The following is a 25,875-nucleotide window of genomic DNA, read 5'->3' as shown; positions in this document are numbered from 1 at the left end:
GATATTTATCTGCAGTCTCTGGTACTTCTATTGCTTATCGAAGACTTCATTTTTGCACCGCAAGACCACCGCGTTATTTACCGCTTTTCGCATCTACTAGAGGGCAAGCGTTTAAAATGTCATTGCATTAATAATATAGATTTTTATGCATAACTGACATTATCCGCAATATTTTAGCATCATTCATCTACTAAATGAGAAAATACTAAGTCATAAAAAATGTGTATGTACAAAATTGCTTTTTTTCCCGTAATTTAAGTTTGATTTGACTTTAATAATTTTCCTTCTTTTTTAACTTTAATTTCTAAACGAATTTTCAATGCACATTAATGTAATTAGCAAAGAACTTCATAAAAACGCTGGCGTCTTTCTTAACAGATTTTATTATGCAAATTATTTGCTTACATATATATTCGCCAAATGGTTCTTCATCCTTGATATAACATAAAATGACTTATAATAATTTCTAAATCTGAATAAAGCATTACTGAGCTGCAAAGGACTGCGAAAGTGGCATTTTTATAAAACTCATTGTCTGGTGACATTGCATAGGGTGTTCTTTTATTGGCCTGAAGTTCATCGTGATCGCAATGTACTCATGACTTCAGGAAGCTTCAAAATAAAAAAATCGCACGATTTTTAGTACAGAAGATCTTTTTGACCATTAATTATAATTGTATGACTCAATACTACATTTCAGCTAAGTTTTGAGAGTAAGATGGAAGGGACATGGAGTAATGCTCCATCTTGAAGGAGTATCACAGAACCTAATTTTCGTCTGTTTCAGGTTAAAAATATAGCTGTTTCACAGAAAGAATGTTAACTTTTTACTATGATAATTCAAAATCATCTCCATTTAGTGGGGATTCCAATGTATAGCAGCATCTGGTTGACATAGGCGCAAATAAAAAATGTACATTATCAAGTTTCATAAAATAAAACGCTTAATCACATGCATTTCTATGCTAATAACGTTATCATGCATTGCAATTTCAATGGAACAAGAAGTTTTTAAAATTTTGCTGAATTTTCAATCACTTCATGCATGAGCCACAAAAGGATTACTTGCATTTTTATCCTTTTTTAATTAACATAAATTTGCTGTGTGGTGTTTATAATTAAAATATTAAAACAGTGCTTACTAGATATGATGCATCACTTTATTTTCACAACATTTTACAAGAGACAAATAGCTTAAAAAGCACAAAATTTTACCAATATATGATATGACTTTATTCTACATAAAAATCACATTTTGATCCCGTTTTTATTAAAAATAGAATTTTTATAAAGTTTGTATTACTGACTTCAACTTTTCTATGTGTTGAGAATTTCCAATTATTAGCAAAAAAAGAAGATAATAATTAATTGCGATCTACGAACATAAAAAATAGAAACATCGATATATTCACGAAATGCTTTCACGGAAAACTTTAAATTGAAGAATGCTATCTTGGATTTATAACAATTACAATATAACAGGATGGTTCACTACGAAACACATTACTCACGTTGGTATTAAGAACTTGTAACATTAAACTTATACATGTAACATTAAACAATCAATATATTAACAAATACTTTTTACAACTATACAAATAATTGTACTTCCGCTAGGCTAACTCTGTTAATTGGTTAAGATTTCGAAAAATCTTAATGTGACAGCAGGCAAACGTACTGCTATTAAACAATATGCTCTTAAGAAGGTATACCATATTCTGGTAATTCAAATAGTAACATTAACATATGAAATGCGAAACTTCTAGACATTTGCTGATTTACAAAGCAACTGCATCAAATTAGACAAAAATACTTTTCATGGTGCAAAGTTAACTTGCATAGATAGTGCAAACAGTGCAAATGTATTTACAGTTTTCTCATCATTTTAGATAATACTTCTAACAACATAATCACTGCTAGAACAAAACTAATTAATCGTATAACCATTTTCTCTCTTGATCTCGTTGTAATCATCCTTTTGTATAATAACATTAGAATTACGAAGCCAACTTTTATGGAATGCAGTCTTTCTTCAGTGTCGATGTAACTGTTTGTTTGAACTCTCCGCTTATATTTATATAAGAATGTGTGTGGTACAATAATTCTGAAGTTATAACCGTACAATTAGGTAGATACTAAAAATGTCTCGTACTGTAAGAAAATTATTAGAAAAAATGTAAACTGAATATTGTCAAAATTAAGTTTTTGCCACTAAAACTGCATATCTTCAAATCAGGAAATTTTACAAAATTAGACTTCAACCTGGAGAACTAGAGACAAATTTCAGTAGTTACAAATCTCTTTTAAATAATCATGATTCGAGGTTATGATTAAATAGTCAAGTCAATGCAATTAATATGTTTGATCTCTTTTTAGCTAAAATGAAAGGTGACTCCTAAATTTATTTTAACTGCTATTAGAAGGTTTTACTACTGAATTAATTTATGCGTTCTAGAACTTACCTATAATTAACAGAACACTCTGAGGAAATAGCTAAAACTTAAAACGAAACTATATTGCGAAACTTTCGCGTGTTCGTTACACTATATTTGGTTTTAGAAACATATTTCACACATTCATTCTTTTAGCCTCGTTATAATAAAAATGAACTATCTAAAGACTTTAGTCATTTTGTTAAATTTAGTGTTTGACTTGGTTGAAATCAGTTCATAGCCAACAAAATGGTCACATATTTGAGTTCTAAATATTTCCTTCTCTTTCATTTTATTCATTACGGTAAATATTCCAGTGCAGTTTTTTCATTGCTATACGTGGTTTTACAATGCTCTGCATATGTGTGATTATGTTAAGGCAATGTATTTGGCATAGCTCAAAGCTATGCCAAATACATTGCCTTAACATAGTCAAAAACATGCATACCATTAATATTTCTTCCAAGATTTTTAATGTGATAAATCTAAATTTCAGGTCCAAGAATTGAATACTGGCATATCTCTTTCTGCCTTGCGTATTCACATAAATTTTACAGATCTTACACATATTTCATTGCGAATTTAAAAGCGTAACACCAAACGCTAAAGAAGATGCAAATTAATCTTAAGTATTTCCCATAAATTTGCTTATGTATGCATGTTAATTAAATATTATAACCAATATTTGTTCTGTTATTTGTTTAGTTTCACGCCAAATACTAATCATACGTAATAAATATTTTTGTCTCAATAATTAACAAAATTTTAAAATGATTCTATTTTTAGCTCGGCTTTCCTAGATCAACTGAAAAATATAAATATGAAATATTCGTTTTGAAAACAGATCTATTAAATGAAAATAAGCCAATATGTGTTTATCGCAGCCTAAGTAAATAAGAAACTTGCTATCAAGTAAATGCTCAGGATTAAATTTATGTATTCATTACGCGTGAATTAAATCTATTAATATTTTATTATTATTAAAATTTCAAAATTAATTTCGTAAAAGTTTCTTAATTTGCTAAAATTTCAAGAATTCGAATTTTACTCTTCATCAGTACTTTCATGCAAAAAAAGGTGCACGAAATCTTCAAATTTTCATCTAATTAATTAAAAGTTTTAAAAACTACCCTAGCTTTAATAATCGAATTACATGTACATAAATCCTACTAAAAGATAAAATCTTGCTGAAGCCATAAACTTAACAATTTTACATAATTTAAAAATAATACTCTTATAATATATCACTTTTATTTAAAAAATTATATTTTATTTGAAAAACTTGCCTTATGCCAAAAGTTACTCGCACAGGTTCAATCTTTTCAATTTTTATACTAAAATTATTTTAGCTTTTTGACTGCCCTTGTACCAGAATCTCTTTTCGTGTACTTTGAGTAAATTTAACTCTTTATACCATACTTACTCTCACTGATAAAGGATATTATACATGAAATAAAAATGCAATAACGCATACATAATACACGTAATTCTAAATTCTAACCTAAACTATTCATCTTTATGAGTGATATGTACATTAATTTAATAGGAATTCGTTAAGGATGATTTGCTTGAAAATCAAACTACCTCTAATGATTCATTAATGACGTTTGTAAGGAAACGTAAAATTTCCAGAAAAATTGTCAAGCTTGCATAGCATACAAACTGCTTAATTTTCTAAACGATAAGATAAATTCACCTTCATTATCAGTGGTATATATATGTTGATGTATTAGGAATTCATTAAATGTGGTTTATTTGCAAATGTATCATCATTACTTGCTAGTTAATCCTTCTTAAAGAAAAGATATCAATGTATGATGATTAAAGAGCTTAGAGAAAGGCAGAATCGAAGAAATACTTCTTTGACACATAATTTATCGATCTGTTCAACAAATATTTTGTCTTTTAATCTAAATACTGTTCAGAAGCTTATGCAAGTTCAATTAATTAACAATTTTAGAATTCACAAAACGTCGTATAATACCTTTAAACTATAAATACCATTAACATTTTTAATTGTAGATAGAAATGAACTAATAACTTCAGCGTACAATGTGTCGCTAGTCCCGATAGAATTTAGAAATCTAAATAAATTATATTCTTCCCTTTTAGTGAAGGCTTTTATTCGTAAATAAGCAGTGCAAGAAATCACATCAATGAGAAAGAAATAATGAATATTACTTATAGTAAAAATTAACCATGAATATTACCTGTATGCGAATTCAAGAAAGAGAAATTCATTCAAATGATGTAAGTTTACAATAATTGGACATGTTGATTATTATTGTTTTAGGTCATAAAAGTTTAGTAGCTTTAGATATATCGGCTTAATAGCAAAATTCAAAAGCTTCCTTTTAATATAGCTTAAATTACACAGATTTGGTAAGCTTATCCTTTCATATGATTATCCCATATTAATGATAATTTTGTTTTAAAACTGTATACAAACCTAAAAATGTTTTTAAACTTCGATAAACTCTGTGAAAAAAAATTAGAGCACTTTTGATAAGTGAATAATTCAAATCAGTAATTTATCTCATAAATTTTAATTTGTGTTAAACAAAACTTTGTTTTAACTAGACAATTTTTCATGCATGTGTAAATGCACTAGAAAATATTCTTATATTCTTTCATAGTAGAAGGAAAAAATAAATAATTGAATGGATGCATTATAAAAGTTCTAAATTTTATGCAGTATTATATCCAGCTGCAGCTTTAGAACAATTAACTTAACAGTTCTGACATTGTGAAATAGAATCAGAGGCTCCAAATGTATTATAGATTCTTCTCACTAATGGCTGTTTTGCTACTTCACTTTGGTAAGCGTATGTTGTATTTCAATATCGAGCTTTTCATAGGAATTCTAATTACCCGATGCATCTCCTTTCTCAATAACTGGCTGCGTTCATTCACATACCAGTAATTTAGAAAATTGATTCTGGGGGTTCCATTTATATTCTAAACAGTACCGTTTTATTACTCTGTCTTTGACATGGTCAATGAATGCAGGTAAACAAATAATAACGTTGCCTATTAACTAAAATAGCTGACATTAGAGGTTCACTTTAAACATCCTTCATCAAAATTTCATAATCACATATTGTGGAGATATTTTCATAAAACGTTCACAGCATTTGAAAGCAATGTGAACAACTGTAATACTACATGATTATGAGAATAAATAAGAGAAGTGAAGTGCAATGATTAAATACAGGAAATAAATGGTTGTAATTCAATGAAATCGCTTGAAATAAATACGAATGCTCTATTCCCTTAATGCGTTTAATAACTCTCAAGGTAATTCTTACCAAACACCATTGCTTGAGTTCTCAGTGTAACCCGATATATTCCATTCCTTCATTTGTAATGAATATAATCTGATTACCTATAAGGTAACCAGTAGTACACGTCAGTATACCTTGATAAGACTAGCATAACAATCTGAGATATTTCGTGTTCAAGGCAAAGCCTTTCAAATTTTCTACTTAATACTACTACACGAACAAGTTACTATGAAATTCTAAACAGGAAGAGTGCATTGTTTTTATCACATTTTACACACAAGTATCGAATATAGAATAACATGGATATAAATTCATATTTATCTAAACCGAAGCTTCAAAAATGCTAAGAGAGCTTTTTCGTCTTCTTTATACTATCTATATATGTATATATGTATGTAGACCAACATAGATGCATATACTGATACACACAAAACAGTTGTGCTGACACTGAGATGCAGTGCGAACAAGTCAAATATCGTATACAAAACACGAACACTTGGGGGATACAAAGAATACAAATAGCTCATTGTATACAAATCCTGGAATGGGGTAAAAAGCAAACATAATTTCCACAAAATACATCCATCATACAGTGTATACTGGATCTTCGGTCTGGGGAACACCATCTTCGGATTTTATTGGCTTCACCTCTGGGTCAGTTGTTTCTATCTTGCCAATCTTAGCCGGTATTTGTCGCAAAATAATCGAAGGAAGAAATCCAGGAACACGAAATCTTGAAAGACCTAAGAAGAAAAGGAAAAATGCTATAAGAATCATAGTAAAGTAAATGTTAGAAGAGAGAAATTGTGTAACTCGAATCGAAAATTTTGAGACAGAGATTAAAGTTTCACTTACTCCGATAAAAAAAAAAAATTACGTTTTTCCATTTTATTCAAATATTTTACGCTGCACCATAGGAGAAGGTATCTGACAGAGTTGGAATTTTTTCAGTGCATCGAAAATAAGAAAACTAAAAATCCTCAGCCTCTTCAGTATTAATAAAGAATCTTAATACCACAAAATTCGAATTTATTTAGATTAAAACGCATTATTTGAATTCGTGTACGTTAAGTTTACAATCATATTCATTAATCTCATTACAATTCTTATGACTAAATTGTAAGGTATTTTACAGTATATTTTACATCTTCCTCTTTCTACTTTTGAAACTACTGCTTTCATAGTAGGGTGAGGAATATATATTTTTATTAATTTTATGACTATAATATGGGTACTTCATCCAAAATGCAGAAAAGTTCACTTAATGAATAATGTTTGATGACTTGCCTATCTGGAATGTTTAAATATTTTTGCATGAATTTAGGTTTGAGGCATAAGAAACAAGAAAATACCTATTCGTACGTAGTACTTGACGCTTCGTGACATTTTATTTCTAAATGCAATTTACTGCATTAACACTGATTAAAACTGTATTTTGTACTGTAAGGATCTTAAGTTTTACTAACGTTTATTTTATTTTAAATCTTTAATATCACTTCTTATTTTCTACTTCCGGCCAGAATTATAAGCGTTAAGGTTTTTATGCAAAGTTTGTCTGGCGAACGCCAAGTATTTAAGTTGTGGCTTTTTGCCAAGCGAGAGAGAGGAAGCAGTGAGTCGAAGCAGGCCGCTTACCTTAGAAGTTACGCAGTTGCTGTTTGGCTTCCAGGCCAGAGGTTTTAATCCTCTTGATAAATTTAAACGTATTGTAGTGTTCACAGTTCTCTGTACTACATACGCTTCCTGTTATTATAAGGCCAATCTTCCACGTTTATTATTCTAAAGTTAAATTAGAGTTTAGTTTTATTTTTATACTTTTACGTTTTGACCCCAAGTAGCGGGTCGGTGTATTCCGAAGTACGGAAGTCGTTGTAAATAGAGAAAAATAAAGGGTTTTGTATACCCTTCTTGTGTATCCCGTTTACTTCCCACAGTTTTGAACATAGCTTTAGTAAGCTCTCTGTTCCGAGTCAGGTCCTTGCATGTTCCCGAAGAAGGTTAGAAGGAACATTGACCCTGATAGTGGCGCCCAACGAAGAAGAATAACCATGGCCGAGTTTCAAGAAGAACCTGTGCTGCCTGCAGAAACGGCTCAGAATTCAGAAATGCCAGCTGCCGCCCTGGAAGGATTTGGTTACATCGTCCAGACCATGCGCGCTTCGATGAAACCAGAAGCAACATTTAATGGAAACTCACCGGTAACCAGTTTTTTGGAAAAATTGGATGACCACTTCATGCTCTACCCCGTGCACAAGTTTCAAAACGTTACCTTAGCTACCAGCGCTTTGAGGCGCCAAGCGCTTAACTGGTTCAAATGTATAGGCAGAAGTCTCTTGGGTCAAGCAGGAAGTCCCACCTATACTTACGAGAATTTCAAGACTGCCCTACTAAAAGCCTTCCCTGTTGTAAGGGATCGTACGAAATTAGAAACGGAACTTTTTAGTATATATCAACAAAGAATCGAAAACCTCTCAAGCTTTATTTTAAGAAAACTTCACGTCTTCAAACTCTTGTATGGAAACCGTCCGGATCCTGAAATAATTCAAGTGATTTTGCCGATGTTACTGCCCCAAGTGCAAGACTTTATTGAATTAAGAAATCCGACTACACTGGAAAAATTATTTGAGCTAGCAATCCAGTTTGAAAGTAGAAGAACGGCGGACGTCGAAAGAAGACGCCAATATCAACAGCGAAACCAATTTGGTACGCCAAGACTACAGCAAACTCAAGCACACGGCTACGGAGGCAAAGCGAATCAGTGGGCAAGGAAACCCGAGCATTCAAAAACAGCCGGCGAACGTCGACAGTTCAATAGCAACCCAGGAAAAAAGTCTCAAGGCCAGGGGAAAAAGAAGGAAAGCACGGAAATGAAAAATAATTTAAACTAAAACGGATTTCTGCTGACGGGAGGGTGCGGAAATCCGAAAGCCAAGAAAACCCCTCTTCCTACAAGTTAAATACAGTAATGGTGAAAAATTTGACTCTTCCGAAGATCGAAGTGTTGGTGAATAATATCCCAGCCACCGCACTCCTGGATACAGGCGCGCAGTGTTCCTGTGTGGCAGAAGATTTTTTTAGGAAGTATTTTCGTAAATATCGCATATATAATTCGGATAATACGACAGTGTTAGCTGCACAAGGAGAAAAATGTAAGTGCATAGGTAAAGTACCTTTGTATATCCGTATCAAGGACGAACAAGTAAAGGTGATGTTTTTTATAGTAAAGAATCTGCAAGCACATTTAATCTTAGGAATAGATTTTCTTTCAGACGCACAAGCAACACTGGATTTTAATGAAGCGTCCCTTAAGCTGACAATGAAACTAGTTCTTGCAGAAAAGGCTGAACCGCCGATGTTAAAACTTGACCACCTCCCTAATGACGAGCAAGGAAGAATCCAACAAGTGGTAAGTGAATTTGCTTCGTTATTTAGTGATATTCCAGGATTTACTCAGGTTACTAACCATAGTATTGACACCGGAGATTCAATGCCAGTTCGTCAAAACCATACCGGTATGATAAGAATAAGGAAAAAATTATAGAATGGCATATTACCGATATGCTACGTAAAAAGCTCATAACGCCCATTTCAAGTAATTATGCTAGCCCGGTGGTTTTATGTAAGAAAAATAATGACTATCCTTTGACGCATCCAAAAAGGTGGAGATTCGCTATTGATTACCGTAAATTAAACTCCATAACTAAATATCTGGTATATCCGTTACCGATCATTGAAGAAATTCTAAGGAACATAAAATCAACCAAATTTATGACGACTTTAGACTTAACGACTGGTTATTTTCAAATAGGGCTTAGGCCTGAGGACGTGCCTAAGACTGCTTTTATAACCAAGTCTGGCACTTATGAATTTTTGCGTATGCCGTTTGGCCTTTCAGGGGCCCCGGCAACATTTCAGCGATGCATGGACATTGTGTTAAGACCTGTTCTTGGAAAGTCCACATTTATCTATTTCGACGATATCATTATTACTAGTGATAATCTCGACCAACATGTACAGGATTTAAGACAGGTGTTTTCTTTATTAAATGAGGCCGGTCTAAAAGTTAATGTCGAAAAGTGCAAATTTGCAGCCCCTGAATTAAAATATTTAGGTTACAAGATATCTCAGAAAGGAATAGAGACAGACGAATCAAAAATAATCGCTGTACTCCAAACACGGCAAAGAAGCTCTCTTCTTTTCTAGGACTTTGTTCATATTATAGGTCCTTTATAAAAGATTTTGCGGCTATCGCTGAGCCATTGTTAAAATTAAAAAGGAAAAAGGCAAGATTCTCGTGGACGGCCGAAGCCAATAGTGCTTTCGAAAAATTAAAACAAGCATTAACGCAAGCCCCTGTGTTGAAATTTCCTGAAAAGGATGAGAATTTAGAAATTTTAGCGGATGCTTCGGATTATGCGGTAGGAGCGGTACTTTCGCAAAATCAGCAGCCCGTGGCATTTTTTAGCCGAACTTTAAATCAAACACAAAGAAACTATTCCGCGACCGAGAGAGAGGCACTTGCAGTTCTGTTAGCAGTGCAAAAGTTCCGAGTCTAATTTGGAAAGGCGCCGATAACAGTGTACTCTGATCATGTGGCGGTAACTAGATTGTACTCAGGGAAAAATTTATCCCCAAGGTTAATAAGATGGGCACTCAAGCTGCAAGAATATAATCTGGTAATCAAGCATACCCCCGGAAAGGAAAATATCGTGTGACTGTAAAGATTAAATCATGGCGAATATGTGGTAAAGGTTGAATGATGTAGTTAGGCTCTCTGACGCTACACTTTAGAGTTAGCCACTTTTAGCCTCAGGGTTTAGAGTTGAAAGTAGGGTGTGTTAAGAGGTCTCGTTATGTTGAATTTTAACACGTTAGTGTTTTGATTGTAGGAGGAAGTGCGGCACACGTAGACAGAAACACATTCGTGTTTGGTGTTCTTTTACAACACATGTCAGAGAGCACGGGGAGAGATAATTAAAATAGTCATGAATGAAATAAGAATGTTAAGAGAAATATAATTATACATGTTACTTGCCATTTCATTGTGTAACATTTCATTAAACTAGTTTTCCTTCCAGATCTCTGGAAGGAACCAGAATTGAATAAAAGCTCCTGTTTAGATGCAGTACAGAGGAAAAAAATTGTGTATCCTGGGAGCTTCTATTGTAAAAACAAATTTCTTTCTTTTAAATTTCTAGTTCTAGCGAAGTATGTTTGTAAAAGATTTGGCCTCGCGTTAGATTCTAGAGCTAAATTTTTCAACAAGGTCGTTTTAGACCTCAGTTTCAAACTAATTAACTCTGGCGGGAAGTATGTAAGGATCTTAAGTTTTACTAACGTTTATTTTATTTAAAATCTTTACTATCACTTCTTATTTTCTACTTCCGGCCAGAATTATAAGCGTTAAGGTTTTTATGCAAAGTTTGTCTGGCGAACGCCAAGTATTTAAGTTGTGGCTTTTTGCCAAGCGAGAGAGAGGAAGCAGTGAGTCGAAGCAGGCCGCTTACCTTGGAAGTTACGCAGTTGCTGTTTGGCTTCCAGGCCAGAGGTTTTAATCCTCTTGATAAATTTAAACGTATTGTAGTGTTCACAGTTCTCTGTACTACATACGCTTCCTGTTATTATAAGGCCAATCTTCCACGTTTATTATTCTAAAGTTAAATTAGAGTTTAGTTTTATTTTTATACTTTTACGTTTTGACCCCAAGTAGCGGGTCGGTGTATTCCGAAGTACGGAAGTCATTGTAAATAGAGAAAAATAAAGGGTTTTGTATACCCTTCTTGTGTATCCTGTTTACTTCCCACAGTTTTGAACATAGCTTTAGTAAGCTCTCTGTTCCGAGTCAGGTCCTTGCATGTTCCCGAAGAAGGTTAGAAGGAACATTGACCCTGATAGTACAAATAAGATGCTTGAAAAAGCTGGATGCTTGCAGTTTTCCTCATGCGTAAAGTAAATACGGGCCAAGTTTCCTTAAAATGTCTTATACGATGACGTTCCCCATTCCTTACCAAAGACAGATAGTCCTAAGGGGGGGGGTTGTCCTAATGAAATATGCTAAACTAAAGATAAGCGAATATATATTTGGATATAAATAACTTCAAATAAAAAATAGGTCATTATCATTGTACACTGTTTAATGGAAGAATACACTACGGTGATTAAGAACCAGAATGTAAAGACTGTTAAAATGCGATAAATTATGTAAAGTTATTTCTTATTAAACCAAAGTGTAAAGTTTGCTTCTTATTAAACACATTAAAAACTGTGATATATAGAAGGTGGATGTTGTTAGTCTTTTCAAAGCTAAAATTTGTAGTTAAACGTTAGGAATTTTACAGACAGTAAGATTTTTTTTTTTTTTTTTTGGTACACCCACACTTTCATAAAACGGTGTCAGTTTTAAAAAGCAATAATTACATGATAATAGGAATTTTTAAGTTCTATGGCATTTAAGTTTTCAGTATTTCACTGGCTACTAAATTTTTTTATATATGCTTCTTAAAGAAAGCCTACGCGATATAGATAACCTTGTGGATAAAATAAATTTAGTTGCAGTCGATTAACGCTTGGAATTATGCTAATCAGTCAGGATGCTGAAAACAGAAAAAGAGTCAGAAAGAAGCCAATTTACAACAACATGAGTATCAGTGCACAGAAAACATCACATAGATGTTTTGACAATATATTCGTTACTGAATTTCAATATGTAATCGAAATTTTTTTATCACGCAAGAAATTTTTGTGCTGCATTGTTAAAAAATGATCCTAGCAAAATTTGCATCGGCACTGAAGAAAAACGAATGAAAGTATATGGCTTCCTGTGGGTATCTGGTCTGTGAATTTCTGATTTAAGCGTCTGGCAGAAGACAAAAGCTGCATGCAGTATGTTTATATCTTTTCCCAAGATGAGAAATTTCTTAGAGAAAATATTCACCGTGCTTAACATTCGTTGTTTCAAAAGTGGCAGGGAAGAAATTTCAACAGATATGAAGGTAAAGAAATTAAATTTAAGAATCTGTTGCAAAACATAGCTTTTTTGACATGAAAACGACGATCCTTTATATCTTGATGAATCTTTCCAGAAAATGTTTGCCAGAATTCTTTAAAAATTGTCTTAACTGGATTCAGCTGCTGTCCGAATTTCTGCTAAACTAATAATATCCTAAACTACATTCTTTCAAAAATGCATTATTTCATATTATATAAACATTCATTATATTTTAGAGATTATTAGCTTCTTTGGACGTGAGAAAAGTGAGGAATCAGTTACATCCTTGGCGGGATTGAAACCGTGAATCTTTTAATTACTAGCTAGATGAGCTAACCATTTGCACCACAAAATTACTTATAGAGAATAATTCCTTACTTTCTCCCCAATTTGAAATGGGTCTAGGAAGAAGCACGATAGCCAGTCGGCAAAGTCCAGGTGGAGACGAATCATAATCCTCCTTATTTTAGTACGAGTACCACTGTAGAGATTCATTAGCTTTTATGGAGCTGAAATACGTGAAATGGCGTATTATGAATGTCAAAGTTCTTCACGAATCCCAGCTTGATATGATGCGAAGGGAAGTATGTTTTTCTGTCAGCTGTGATCTAATCCAAAATGTGTGAACGAAATTATGTGAACTAATCCGAAATGTAGCAAAAAATATGAATAGGATTACCAGGATTTTTAAACATTATACCTGTTGTTTAAAATATAGAACAACACACTAAACGCAAAGAAATCTGATTCAAAAGTTACAACGCAAAACAAACATAGAGTGCAATAAATTCTCTGTGTTCGCACTTTACAACATAATCTTGTAAGACGTTACAACATAATCTTGTCTTTATTAAAGATCGATTATCTCATTATCTTTAATGCCATTTCTACATTTTTCAGCTCGTACCAGGAAGCAAATTAGACAGGTATATAAGTTACAAGACGTTTTGGCAGCGACCCCTGACCTTCTCCGGACCATTTTCACACCAGCTTTTAGATCCACCAGAATTAGCTTCAGCCTTTTGCTAGTCGTGCTTGATTGATTACAGGAGCTGAGTTACGTGATTACAGGAGCTGAGTTAAAGCTTACAATAAAATATTGCTTTGTAAATGTTCTACCTTAATTACTTAAGTTTTGCTTTAACTTTTATATTCCAGTGAAATCGCGCAAGACGCTGTGAATTTGCCATATTAATTCCATTAGCCGTGTAAATTGTTAAGTGTAAGTTTTAATAAAAGGTTTATTTTAAGCTTTCTTAAACATAGATAAATATTTTTCAAGAAATCACGTCTTGAACAAACATAACATGAGAATTACCTAATAAAACTTAATATGCATTTCATTATCTTTTCTGTCAATTTTCAAAATTTAATTTCGTTTACCTATGGGAAAAGACTTACATGAAAATAACTAGTGGCATAAAAACAATGTCTAAAAAACGAAAATCCAGGGATTCAAATTTCTTTCTGAAATAATCCTCAAAAATTGATTTCTGCGATATATTTTTAGTTTCACATTTATTCTAATGCATTTATTTCATTCCAACGACTTGTAAATAGTGTATTAAGACAAGTCACATCAAACATCTGTGTATTGAATGCAGTTTTGTAAAAGTGTATGGTCTAATTTGCACAAAATAATCTAAGATATTAGCTGCATACATTTTACAGAAATATGCTGCTTTCCTTGAGCATGTACATTCTAATAATCATTCTCCATAAATTTAATAATTAATTTAATAATGAAAACTGATTCAGACTTCGGTTTCGTAAAGGCCATGTCATCACATGAACTTTGGATACTGATAGCAGAAGACGTAAGGAGAAAGGTATTAATTTTAAATAATTCAAGTTGTTTTGCATATGGTAGCTTGGTCTTCTTTCTAAAACACATTTCTGAAATATTTCTCGATATTTCTGTGAATTTAATTTCGTATTTATAAAGCTGTTAAAATCGATGGCATTCTATAAATCATTAATAAACTTCCAATGAGATGACGTCTTGATTGCCTTTTCCACCCCGTACTAAATCGTACCAGTAATGTAATGAGCCATGTACAAAGATTAAATTTCTTTTCAATGATAGATGCAATTTCTGCCCACTAGTCTCCTCAGTTTACATCGTCAAGGAGACACCGTGACCTAGTATATGAATGAATATACAAACTTTTAGTAAGTGCCCTAGTATATGAATGAATCTACATATTCATTCATATACTAGGGCATGGATAATATGAGTAATAGAAAATATGAGTAAGAGAAGACTTCACTTCAAATATGATTCAAGTAATATATTTTTATGATCCATAGTGTCTGCCAGACAGTATTTTTTATCAGAAGAAAAGAGAATCTTATAGTGTGTTCTGTAGTAAATATCTATTTTGGACTGCTTCCTTCACGACACGCTCTCGTTGCCAAGGGGTAAGAATATGTTGAAGGCTAGTTCACGTATAAGAAATTTTTATCATTCTTCTTTAAAAATCAATGATTGTAGGTTTCGGCCATTTTAGCCTGTGCCTGCTTAACAGTGATTCATCATATCAGGGAACCCTCATCAAGAGTTCCTTTGCATCGAGCACATCTGAAACAGGGTGGAAAAAGTAAGAGTTTTAAGGAACAGCAAAGAGCTAATTAATAATCGAGTACGATTCAATTTAAACAGCGGTTATCAGCCTGTCTCCATCTGGACATAGCTAGAAATTAGATATGTTTTTATCAAATGAGAAAGTAATCTTTACGCTGATTATGACGTACAGATGTTTCAAAAACTGACTGCATGATTAAATGCCTTTTGAACAGCAGATCATACAGTCATAATACAGTTTCAAAACCATATCAAATAAGGAAGACTTTTAGAATATGAAAATATTCAAGTGATGTCTTTAAAAAATGTACAAATCTTTAACATTTTATATGAGCCAACTTAAATAATATCAACGTGCCTTCCAAAGCCGGTCTAGCTAAAAAAAATAAATGCCAATACATTATTAATTAAAATTTTTGGATATAGTATAAAAAACGCTAAAGAAAGGTACTCTGATATTTCGATATAAATTTCTAAAAAATAGCTAAATGGGAGACAAGTATGATTTCAGAAGCAAGTGATTAAATTTGTGGATTTGCAGAATAGAATTAAAAGCATCCATTTCTGAAAAGATTTCGAACTTTATTTTTATGACTGGAAGTTATTTAAGTCACATTATAAAAGAATTTTAAGGTCAGTTCCGTAAATTAAAAAGTCGTTTTTTCCTCATTTTGGGCAGATTAATGTATTACTCATATGGAAAAGATGTCTTTACTGCAGAATGCCAAATAAGACAAAAAACAACCTTAGATATTTAGCTCTGTCATAGGTGTCTTAGAAAACCACTCTTGATTTTGAGGACGACTGATACAGGTCTCTCCTCTTCAAAAAGTAAAATATTCCAAGCCTTGAAGAACAGGGATCTATGACAGTCGTTATCAAAATGGATATAGTTTTACATGAAAAATTCTTTTAACGTGAATTCAGTATAGTTATAATCAGTTAACCCAAAAGAGCGAAAATGATACTGCTTCCCGCTTAAGCAAGAGATTAATTAGTGTTTGCGATTTCTTACGCTACGTGAATTTTTTTTTTATCGGCAAACGGCAGGGACAGATTTATTTTAAATCTATAGTATTGTTAAAATAGGTTAGAAAGATTAATAGAGGTAGTTATTGTAGTGTCTGTGTTAGTTTTATAATCGATTGTAACGAAACACTCCAGGATTACATTTCTAACAGAAGAATACTTTCGTAAAGTACTTTCTAAAGGAAACTGCCTCTTATTCAGTTAATGCACTGACATATTTTTTGTTATTATCTTTATTATTTTAGATTGGAGAAAAGCATTCGAGGAATATCTGTTTAAGCGAAGTGGGGCCGTCATTGAGAACTTTTAAAGAAGACTTTTTTTAATTATGTAACATATGGGAGAAACCCCAAAAACTTTGATTTAGCAAACCCGTTAGCCAGGATTTGAAGCCAGATGGAAATACCAGTGCTCAGCGATCTCGCCGCTCCGCTGCTGGATCCCCTTTGCATTGAAGCAGAGTTTAAATGTCAACATTCATAGCATATGTAGTAGAGATTGTCCAATAACGTATTAAAACACAACTCATTTTGAAGAATAGTTATGTTTTAAATATTCATGTATCTAATAGAATCATTTGTTAAACTTTACATCAGATTATCAGGTTCAATGTTCCGTCTAACCTTCTTCGGGAACATGCAAGGACCTGACTCGGAACAGAGAGCTTACTAAAGCTCTGTTCAATGACTGTGGGAAGATAGACAGAATACACAAGAAGGGTATACAAAACCCTTTATTTTTCTCTATTTACAATAACTTCCGTACTTCGGAAATACACAGACCCGCTACTTGGGGGCAAAACGTAAAAGTATAAAAATACAACTAAACTCTAATTTAACTTTAAAATAATAAACGTGGAAGATTGGCCTTATATTAACAGGAAGGCGTATGTAGTACAGATAACTGAGAACACTACAATACGTTTAAAATTATCAAGAGGATTAAAACCTCTAGCCTGGAAGGCAACCAGCAACTGAGTAAACTTCTAAGGTAAGCGGCCTGCTTCGACTAACTGCTTCCTCTCTCTCGCTTGGCAAAAAGCCACAACTTAAATACTTGGCGTTCGCCAGACAAACTTTGCATAAATACTTTAACGCTTATAATTCTGGCCGGAAGTAGAAAATAAGAAGTGATAGTAAAGATTTAAAATAAAATAAACGTTAGTAAAACTTAAGATCCTTACAAGATAATTAGACTAGAAGAGAAACACGCTAATGTGACAATCAAAATCGTAAAAACAACCTTGTATTTAGCGTAAGTATATTGAAACATTCAATCGATTTCGAGGGAAGCTAAAAGTCCCTCCTCATCAGGAGAAAGAAATACCTAGAAAGAAGAAAAATAAAGGGGAAGGAGTCTCAGAAACACGTGGTCCTTATCAGCACTGCACGTGGTTATAACCGGATTTTTAATCAGATTTACACTGGCCGCCTACTTTTACTGAGCCAGGCTATCTGATCAAACATGTAACACAAAGGACAAGAAAATTAGCGAAGTTAAAAATAGGGAGCTAGGGGCAACTGCACCTCCTCCGTTTGGTACTACCTGAGGGTATAAAAATTCCGTTCAGTGGTTGCTTTCCATTATTCGAAGTTCAGATTTTGAGCGTGAAGGTGCAGTTGCCCCTCGCTCCCTATTTTTAACTTCGCTAATTTTTCTTGTCCTTTGTGTTACATGTTTGATCAAATAGCCTGGCTCAGTAAAAGTAGGCGGCCAGTGTAACTCTGATTAAAAATCCGGTTATAACCACGTGCAGTGCTAATAAGAACCACGTGTTTCTGAGACTCCTTTCCCTTTATTTTTCTTCTTTCTAGGTATTTCTTTCTTCTGATGAGGAGGGACCTTTAGCTGCCCTCGAAATCGATTGAGTGTTTCAATATACTTACTCTAAATACAAGGTTGTTTTTTCGATTTTGATTGTTACATCAAATGTTAATAAATCTTAAAACCTCTCTTTTGTATTATTCAATAAAATCAAAGATTTCATTGTAGAACAACTTGAGCTATCCAGATGCAGAATGATGTTCCGAAATCCTCTGACATTGTCTTATAGTTCATCGTCAAGTATCGCAAATTGCATGAAAATGCAAAGCAATGTTCGAGCATTCTTGCTTTATTTTACTGTATAGTAAATAATATCTTAATCAGTGTCCAGATAATATATAAAAGTGTAAGCTATTTGCTTCTATTAATTTTGCAAGAAATTATCGCCTTCTGCTGCGCAAACTCTCGTGGTGTATTGATTAATACGTTCAGCTAAATTCTAGATATGTGGTTAGAATCACAAGGAATGTACTGTACCTGCTTCGAGAAACCGAAATCTTTACAAGGCCCCCCTCCCGAATAAAATATAATGGACAATAATTCATCATCATTAGGATTTCGCCGATTGGGTCTCGTACTTCTCCCTAGCCGCCCTTTAATTAGAGAAGATTGAAAATAATTCCTGCTGCTGGTATACGTGATAAACACGTCCCGCTAACAAACAGAATATAAGTGGCATGAACTCGATGAAGGTAAAGTTGGTTTTTCCTGTTTTCTGCTTAAAAAACTTCGAGGACCATCTGCTTAATCGGAGGGATACCTTCGTGGAAGACTTCGTAAGAGAAGATTCCCGTATTTATATCATAGATCATAGATGTTAAGAATATCATAGATGATATATCATAGATGTTAAGAAAAATGAAAACACCCATTCAGGCAGCCCGTTCGCCAAGATTTCAGTTCTGTTTGAAAGACCAGCGTTCAACGGTTTTGTCTTTTTGGTTACAGTGGGTATAACTTTGATTTTACCTCGCAAATATATAGCATATAACGATTTTTTTTAACAAAATTCTTGTTAAGAATGATTATAAGTATTCCTTTTGTTCAATTCTTTCGCTTAAAGCGATTTTGCTAGGCACAGAATTTGATGAATGAATTTGTAAGGCCAGTTAATATTAATTAATGATGATTGTGAGGAGTTATTATGATTTTCATTTTTTATTTTTTCTTCCCATACCCCTCGACAGAATGCTCCTCACTAGAATTTGTCAATTCCATCTAAACATAATTATCTTGGCTCACCATTCTCTCGCAGCCGATTGCTTTAAAACTAGCGCGGCTGGTAAAGTAAACTGAGTCCCAGCTTATAACTTAGTTTATTGTCTGTTATTTATTAGTGTACTACTTTTATCAACATTTAAATTTAAATATGGGTTATCGATTAAATTACATCGCCACAAGTAGTGGTTTATTTGTAGCACAAGTCGTGCCTTTTCTGTTGAAAGTTCAGTTTATTAAAAAGGTTGTTAAAAAACCTTCGCAAGTCTTTGTCATATTATTTCAGACCGTAATGATAACTCGCTGCTTGCCTAATAAGGTTGCAGGACTTAAATTTAAGTATCAGCTTAATTACAACCTTACAAATTAATAAATTGCATTGAGTGGAATTTTTCTGCATGCAAAACAAAAAAATAGCCTTTCTCGGAGGGGAGCTAGGATAATCTTATAAGGATTAACTTAATAACTGGAACAATTTGGGGTGCAGACAATCTATAAATTAAATTTTGAGAAAGCGAGGGAAGAGCGAGGATTTTCTCATTTCTTAAATAAAATTATGAATGTTACTCTAAATTTCTCATTTACGCGTGCAACTAATTCCTGATTATGAAACTGGTGTGGTTAATTGATGAAAGCAAATCAACTCGAGGTCTATGGAAAGAAATGCCTTTGTGGAGGATGTCTTAAGGGAAATTACAAAGGATGGACAAAAATATGGAAACACCTTGTGAAATGCATGTTTGAAATTAAAGATTGATTTTAATGAAATATGTAGGTGGCGCTGGCGTTTTTGACTACTGATGCCACCTATACAACTTCGTAAATGTGCTAAACAGTTCAGTTGTTGTCGGAGTACTGTTATGTGAGGTTGTCATTGCATTATGTCAGAGTTAACAGACTTCGAACGTGGGAAAATTGTTGGAGCACGTATGGTAGGTGCTTCCGTAAGCAAGGTAGCCGAGGTGTTTAGTGTTTCAAAGAGGTACTGTATCGAAAATTTATTCCGCATATTTGAAAAGCGGAAAAACATCATCTGCTAAATCACAGCGCGGACGAAAGTGTGTCCTGAGTGATCGTGACAGACGATCATTAAGGCCAATTGTGACGAAAAATAAGAAGACCACAGCTGCAAAAGTTACTGCTGAAATGAATGTTGTGTTACCGAACCCTGTGAGTACCAAAACAATTAGAAGGGAGCTTCATAAACAGGGAATTGCTGGCCGTGTTGCATTTGAGAAGCCACTCATCAGTGATGCTAATGCCCGTAACAGGAAAAGGTGGTGTTTAAGTCATAAAGCCTGGACTATAGAGCAGTGGAAGTGAGTAATATGGTCTAACGAGTCTTCTTTCACATTGTTTCCCACTTCTGGCCGAGTTTACGTCTGGAGAACGCCATCTCAAGCCTATAATACAGACTGCTTGTTGCCAAGAGTGAAACATGGCGGGGGTTCTGTTATGGTTTGGGCAGCCATATCGTGGTTCTCTGCTAGCCCCATGATAACTGTGTCAGGGCACATGACTGCCAAGACTTAAGTGAACATTTTGGCCGATCAAGTTCATCCCATGGTACAAACTTTGTTCCCCGATGGTGATGGTGTCTTCCAAGACGATAAAGCCCCTTTTCACACAGCTCACATTGTCCAGGACTGGTTTTCTGAGCACGAGGATGAGTTGTCCCATCTCCCCTGGCCACCACAGTCACCAGACCTGAATATTATCGAACCTTTGTGGTCTACATTGGAACGGAAAGTGCGTTCTCGTTATTCACCGCCAACATCGTTATCTGAATTTGCCACCGTTTTGCAGGAAGAATGGTATAATATTCCCTTGGCAAACATACAGAACTGTATTTATCCATTCCGAGAAGACTGCAAGCTGTTTTGGATGCCAACGGGTTTCCTACACCATATTAAGCAAAGAAACATGTTTTTTTAAAGGTGTTTCCATATTTTTGTCCAACCCCTGTATTTTGTATCAGCCTTACACATGGGGGTCACGAAACCTTCCACGCAGCTTTTGGACCTGGTTGGTTGAACTACTAGTTTTCAGCGACCTTACCATATAAGATCTAGCTCTTTTAGGACACATAAACTAAACCAGATCTTACAAATGAGCCTGGCGAATTCTCGCATAGGCGTGAAGTTCACCCGTTCTTTTTTTTTTATTACCAATCAATTCACCAGCACAGAAGAAGGGTGAAAATAATACTTTATTATTTCCAACTATTAACAGAAAGCCACGTACTTTGTGATTTACAATAACATCGACAACTTGCGGTGGAACTTAAACGTTTTTACGTAAATCCATTAAAGTCTAAATAGAATAGTGCTGGATTAGCCGGTTAAATTACGGCTAGCTTAGGTTGACTCAACAAACCTAAATTCGAAATGGTCAAGGGGCATATTAGCGTAACAGCAAGATCAGAAATGAAACGTGCGCTGGCTAGCCAATACAGGCAATGAATAAACTTCAAGGTTCACCCGTTCAAATACTCACTTCACTTAAATTTAAATTTACATCCTGGCAAGGAAATGCGAGGGGAAGTTGAGGACCCCAGGAACGATAACAAAAATTTGAATAATACATTAGTTGAACTAAAAGAAACCCTACAATCACTCAGCCACTAGTGGACGATTATGAAATTATATGTTAAACATAGATACACCAAAAGATCTTAATTCAGAAGAGGGGGAATATTTTCTGATTGGTAATCAAAAAGAAGAAAAAAAAAAAGGTACGGGAAGAAGGAAATGAAAATAGGCTAGAAACATGCACAGTTTTTTTACTGAGTACTCTGGTCCTCATTAATAATTTTTAATCTCTATCGAAATGATTAAATTACATATTTAAACATAATTTATGATCTAGTTTAATTTCCTTCTGTTTTACTGCATAGTTTCTCAGAGATTACTTCTTAATGAGAATAAAATACTGATTTTAGAAAGTGTAGTTTGTAGTATAAGTAGTTGGACAGTTGAAGAATAGCAATAGGTTTAGATAAGACTGCATAATTATAGCACAGTATACTATAAATATTTGCCTACAGAAAGAAGTGCGTTTATAGAGGAATTTCTAAACGAAATCGGTCCGTATTTTATGCTACACGTAAAGATATCTTACGCAGCCAGCCTGATTTTGGGTTTATTTGATAATGGAAAATCACTCGAAGGTATCTGCTTAAAGGGAGAGATGCCTTCGTGGAGGATTACCCAAGAGAAACTGGCTCCTATACGCTTTAAACATGTGAAAGACCACAAAAGCGCTTATGCGGTCAGCCCTTTTACCGCGATTCGACTCTCAAGTCGAACTACCAGTAGTTAACGATTTTACCGTTCGGCTGCTAGCTGACCTGTTCAACTGTGGAAATAAGCCCCAGGGAAACTAGAAACTACTATTGGTTCAGAGCTTCGGCTGCTCGGCCACTGGCGGACGGGAATACAATAGCTGTCATCACGCCCGTCAATGGCCGAGTTGAAACAGAATCATAAAACTTGGAAACAATTTGTTTCTATAAAATCAAGATAAATAAGCTTTAATTCACAAACGTTTTTCACGCATATCTTTATCTTCTGACCATTAAATGAATATTGTCAATATGGAGCCTTTTGAGTTTGGGTATCCATAGTAAGCAGTTCTGATTTCTATGGTAATAATGCGATAGCAACTGTCCCGGGTTCGAAACCCAGAGATATCACGGATATTTGTCTTTTCCTCTTCTTGCGGGTGCAGCATCAGCCGCTTCCTATGATGACCTGTGCGACGCCCTTGATGGCTAAATGTCTAAATGGCCTATGGGTTCGGACATTCTCAATTAATGCTTAATTAACAAGTATCTGCATTTGGAAAACATCCTTACCTATAGTAGCTTACACAAAGTAAATAGCTACATATATCAGTAGTTCTAGTCTATAACTATTTTATATGCATTTTATTTATCGTTTTTGCTGTCCTGTTAAACCTCAAAGAGAAAATATATATGTTATCAGATACTAATTTTTCAATTTAATTACCCTTAAAGAAAAAGATTAAGGAGCGCTCAACATAAATCGCACAGCGCGCCAGAAACCCGCAATCAGCTCAACTTCAATTTAAAAGACGTTCGTCTAATTGGCTTTATCTGTAATTCTTGAATGTTCAACATTACCTTTTTTGCATGTATTTCTACGAGTCCCTGCGATATAATGAAACTAATTACAACGAAAATACTACTCATGAAGGGAAAAAAGCGTGCAGTTTAAACTAAGAAGCTGTTATATTTGGAATGTGAATTTACATATTTATCGACAAAAAAAGCTTGTTGGAAAATAAATGCTGAAAACGGTTGATTTATGCGTTCTATGGTAAAAGAAATATTTTTAAAAGGCGTGTTGCATATTTCAAATGTGTTATACTTTTATTAAAAAACTTATTTGCTGAAAAAAAAAAAAAAGTAATTCACGACTTTCAGACAAGTACTTCGATGTCTGAACTTATTTTATCTTAATAATCTGGAACTTAATTTACCGTAAATATCATTTAAAAAAATACTTCCTAAAACTGCCTTTCTAATTTCCATTAGATACATTTCATGAATATGAATAGCGTCTTCCTGTAACAGATTTAGTCTGGATTTAAGCTTCTATCAAGCATTCCATGCCACAGTAAGGAACAAATTAATTGCAAGTTTGTCGAGGATAACTGCTGGAATAGAAGATTTTGAAATAAGAAGTATTATATATTGGAAAATGAGCTTCATTAAAATTCACACCTGTTCGACTGTTAAAAGTACTTGACGTATATTATGCCTCAGGAGTAGGAAGTATTGAAAAATTCTTTTGAAAAGCAAATAAAGGTTTTTAATATATTCTGGCTTTTCCTCTTATTCGGTATTTGTTATACTTGAATTAAAATGTAAACTCATTCAATTAAAAGGATGCATCTTTTCGCATTCCATTCAGCCTTGAGATGCATTCTTTTAATTCGGAAAATATATTATTAGCTCCTTTTACGTGAAAAATGCTGATGTAATTTCATTTAAAATAAATGTTATCGTACATTCTTTTCTTTATGTGTCAATCATTTAAGTGAGTTTTAACATGTAACTTTATTATCTTCTATATTTTTTAAATAAAATATGAATGGGCTTATTTTAAGCAAGAATTTATATCGTAATTTGACAGAAATGCTGTGTTTATATCACATCAATTTCTTCTTTGATGGCTTCATGACAATATCCACTATTTCTTTCCTAAATTCTAAAAGGGAAGCAAATTAATATTGATAATAAAATTATACTTACACTACGTTGAACAAAACTATTTAAATTTTATACAGCAGAATTAATACCAAATCTTTAAGTGCATTATGTCATTCAGATTAGTATCTTTTTTTTTCAGTAGGATATAGAATAAAAGGAAGACTTATTTTATTTGAAAGGCAAAATTTTTTTGCCCTAAAACATTCAATCACAGCATAACGCTGAAAGCGGATACATTGTTAATGTTAAGCAGTTAAATCAACTGAGCGATCCTGTTTTATGGCAGTAATTTAAAAGTTTACATGTGTTTGCATAATTTCTCCCACCTTCCTAGCGAGCCTTCGTGGTGTAGTGGTTCTGCACGCTGGGCCGGTATTCCAGAGGTCCGTGGTTCGATTCCCGGCGAAGGGGTTTGTTGTTTTTCATCTTTCCTGCTTCTAAAAGTATACCTAATGTCTCTACAGTGTCAACGTTTGTATTTTAAAATCAAAATTCCTTTTATAAAGTATTAAAACATTTTTCATTTCTATATTCTTTGATTTACCCTCTTCTTAGCATAGTTTCAAACCTGAAATTATAGCGGCGAACACTAACTGCTAATGGCAAAAGAAGCTGAACTATATTTTCTGTCGCATATAACTTCCTAAGGAAATTCTGTTCATTGCTCATTCTGTTATGAAATGAAGCTTCAAAATCCACTTCATAAGGCGATTGTCAGCTATCGTATTTTGCATGATAAAATGAAAACTTCGAATACTATTTAATTATTAATTTACCTTTTTACATTGTGCAAACCCTAGATCTATAAAATGTTAAGACACTAAATAAAAACATAAACAATTGATTTGTATTAACTTTTACATCTTTATCCTTTATTTGCTTATCATTTATCGCTAACTGAAAGATAAAGTTTAATTGTTCGTACTGCCTTTTACGTTCACTTAGCGCGATTTCATATAGCACACTTTTACTAATGGATTAAATAATCGCATCAAGCCAGATCTTCCTGTATATAAATGACTATCGACTGTTAACATAAACACATGTTTGCTTCTTTAAAATTAGCGGTTTACAATATTAAGTGCCGCGACAACTTAGTTTGATAAGAAAACATTATTTTATTAAGTTATTCATCATTAATTAGTAAAATTCCAATTCAAATGAAACTTGGTTAAAGTTAAAATATCTTGCAAAGTCTAAAATAAACAAAAGTGTTATTTTATTTTCTTGCAAGTATGGAAATTTTGGAAAAGAAAAAAATTTTATTCAAGACATAAGAC

At 33.6% G+C, this 25,875-nt stretch overlaps 1 protein-coding gene across 3 annotated transcripts in view; it reads right to left on the bottom strand.

The window, feature by feature from the left end:
• Window positions 1-1,146: 1,146 nt before the first annotated feature.
• Window positions 1,147-25,875, bottom strand: part of LOC118187997 (uncharacterized) — a 192,460-nt gene continuing 167,731 nt past the window's right edge. For 2 of the 3 annotated variants that reach the window (XM_035358318.2, XM_085809039.1), the window contains exon 9: window positions 1,147-6,459. In XM_035358318.2, coding sequence (XP_035214209.1) covers window positions 6,302-6,459 — 158 coding nt within the window. In that variant the 3' untranslated portion in view covers window positions 1,147-6,301. Of the gene's footprint in view, window positions 6,460-24,406; window positions 24,594-25,875 lie in introns of those variants that run through there. The other variant, XM_035358322.2, reaches the window with a different exon arrangement.

Source organism: Stegodyphus dumicola, chromosome X2 (genome assembly GCF_044657685.1).
Source record: "Stegodyphus dumicola isolate Sdum_Otavi_A_Nest chromosome X2, ASM4465768v1".
In the NCBI taxonomy this organism is placed as follows: Eukaryota; Metazoa; Arthropoda; class Arachnida; order Araneae; family Eresidae; genus Stegodyphus; species Stegodyphus dumicola.
Note: the sequence above shows the minus strand (reverse complement) of the source record. Positions and strands in the feature narration are given on the sequence as shown.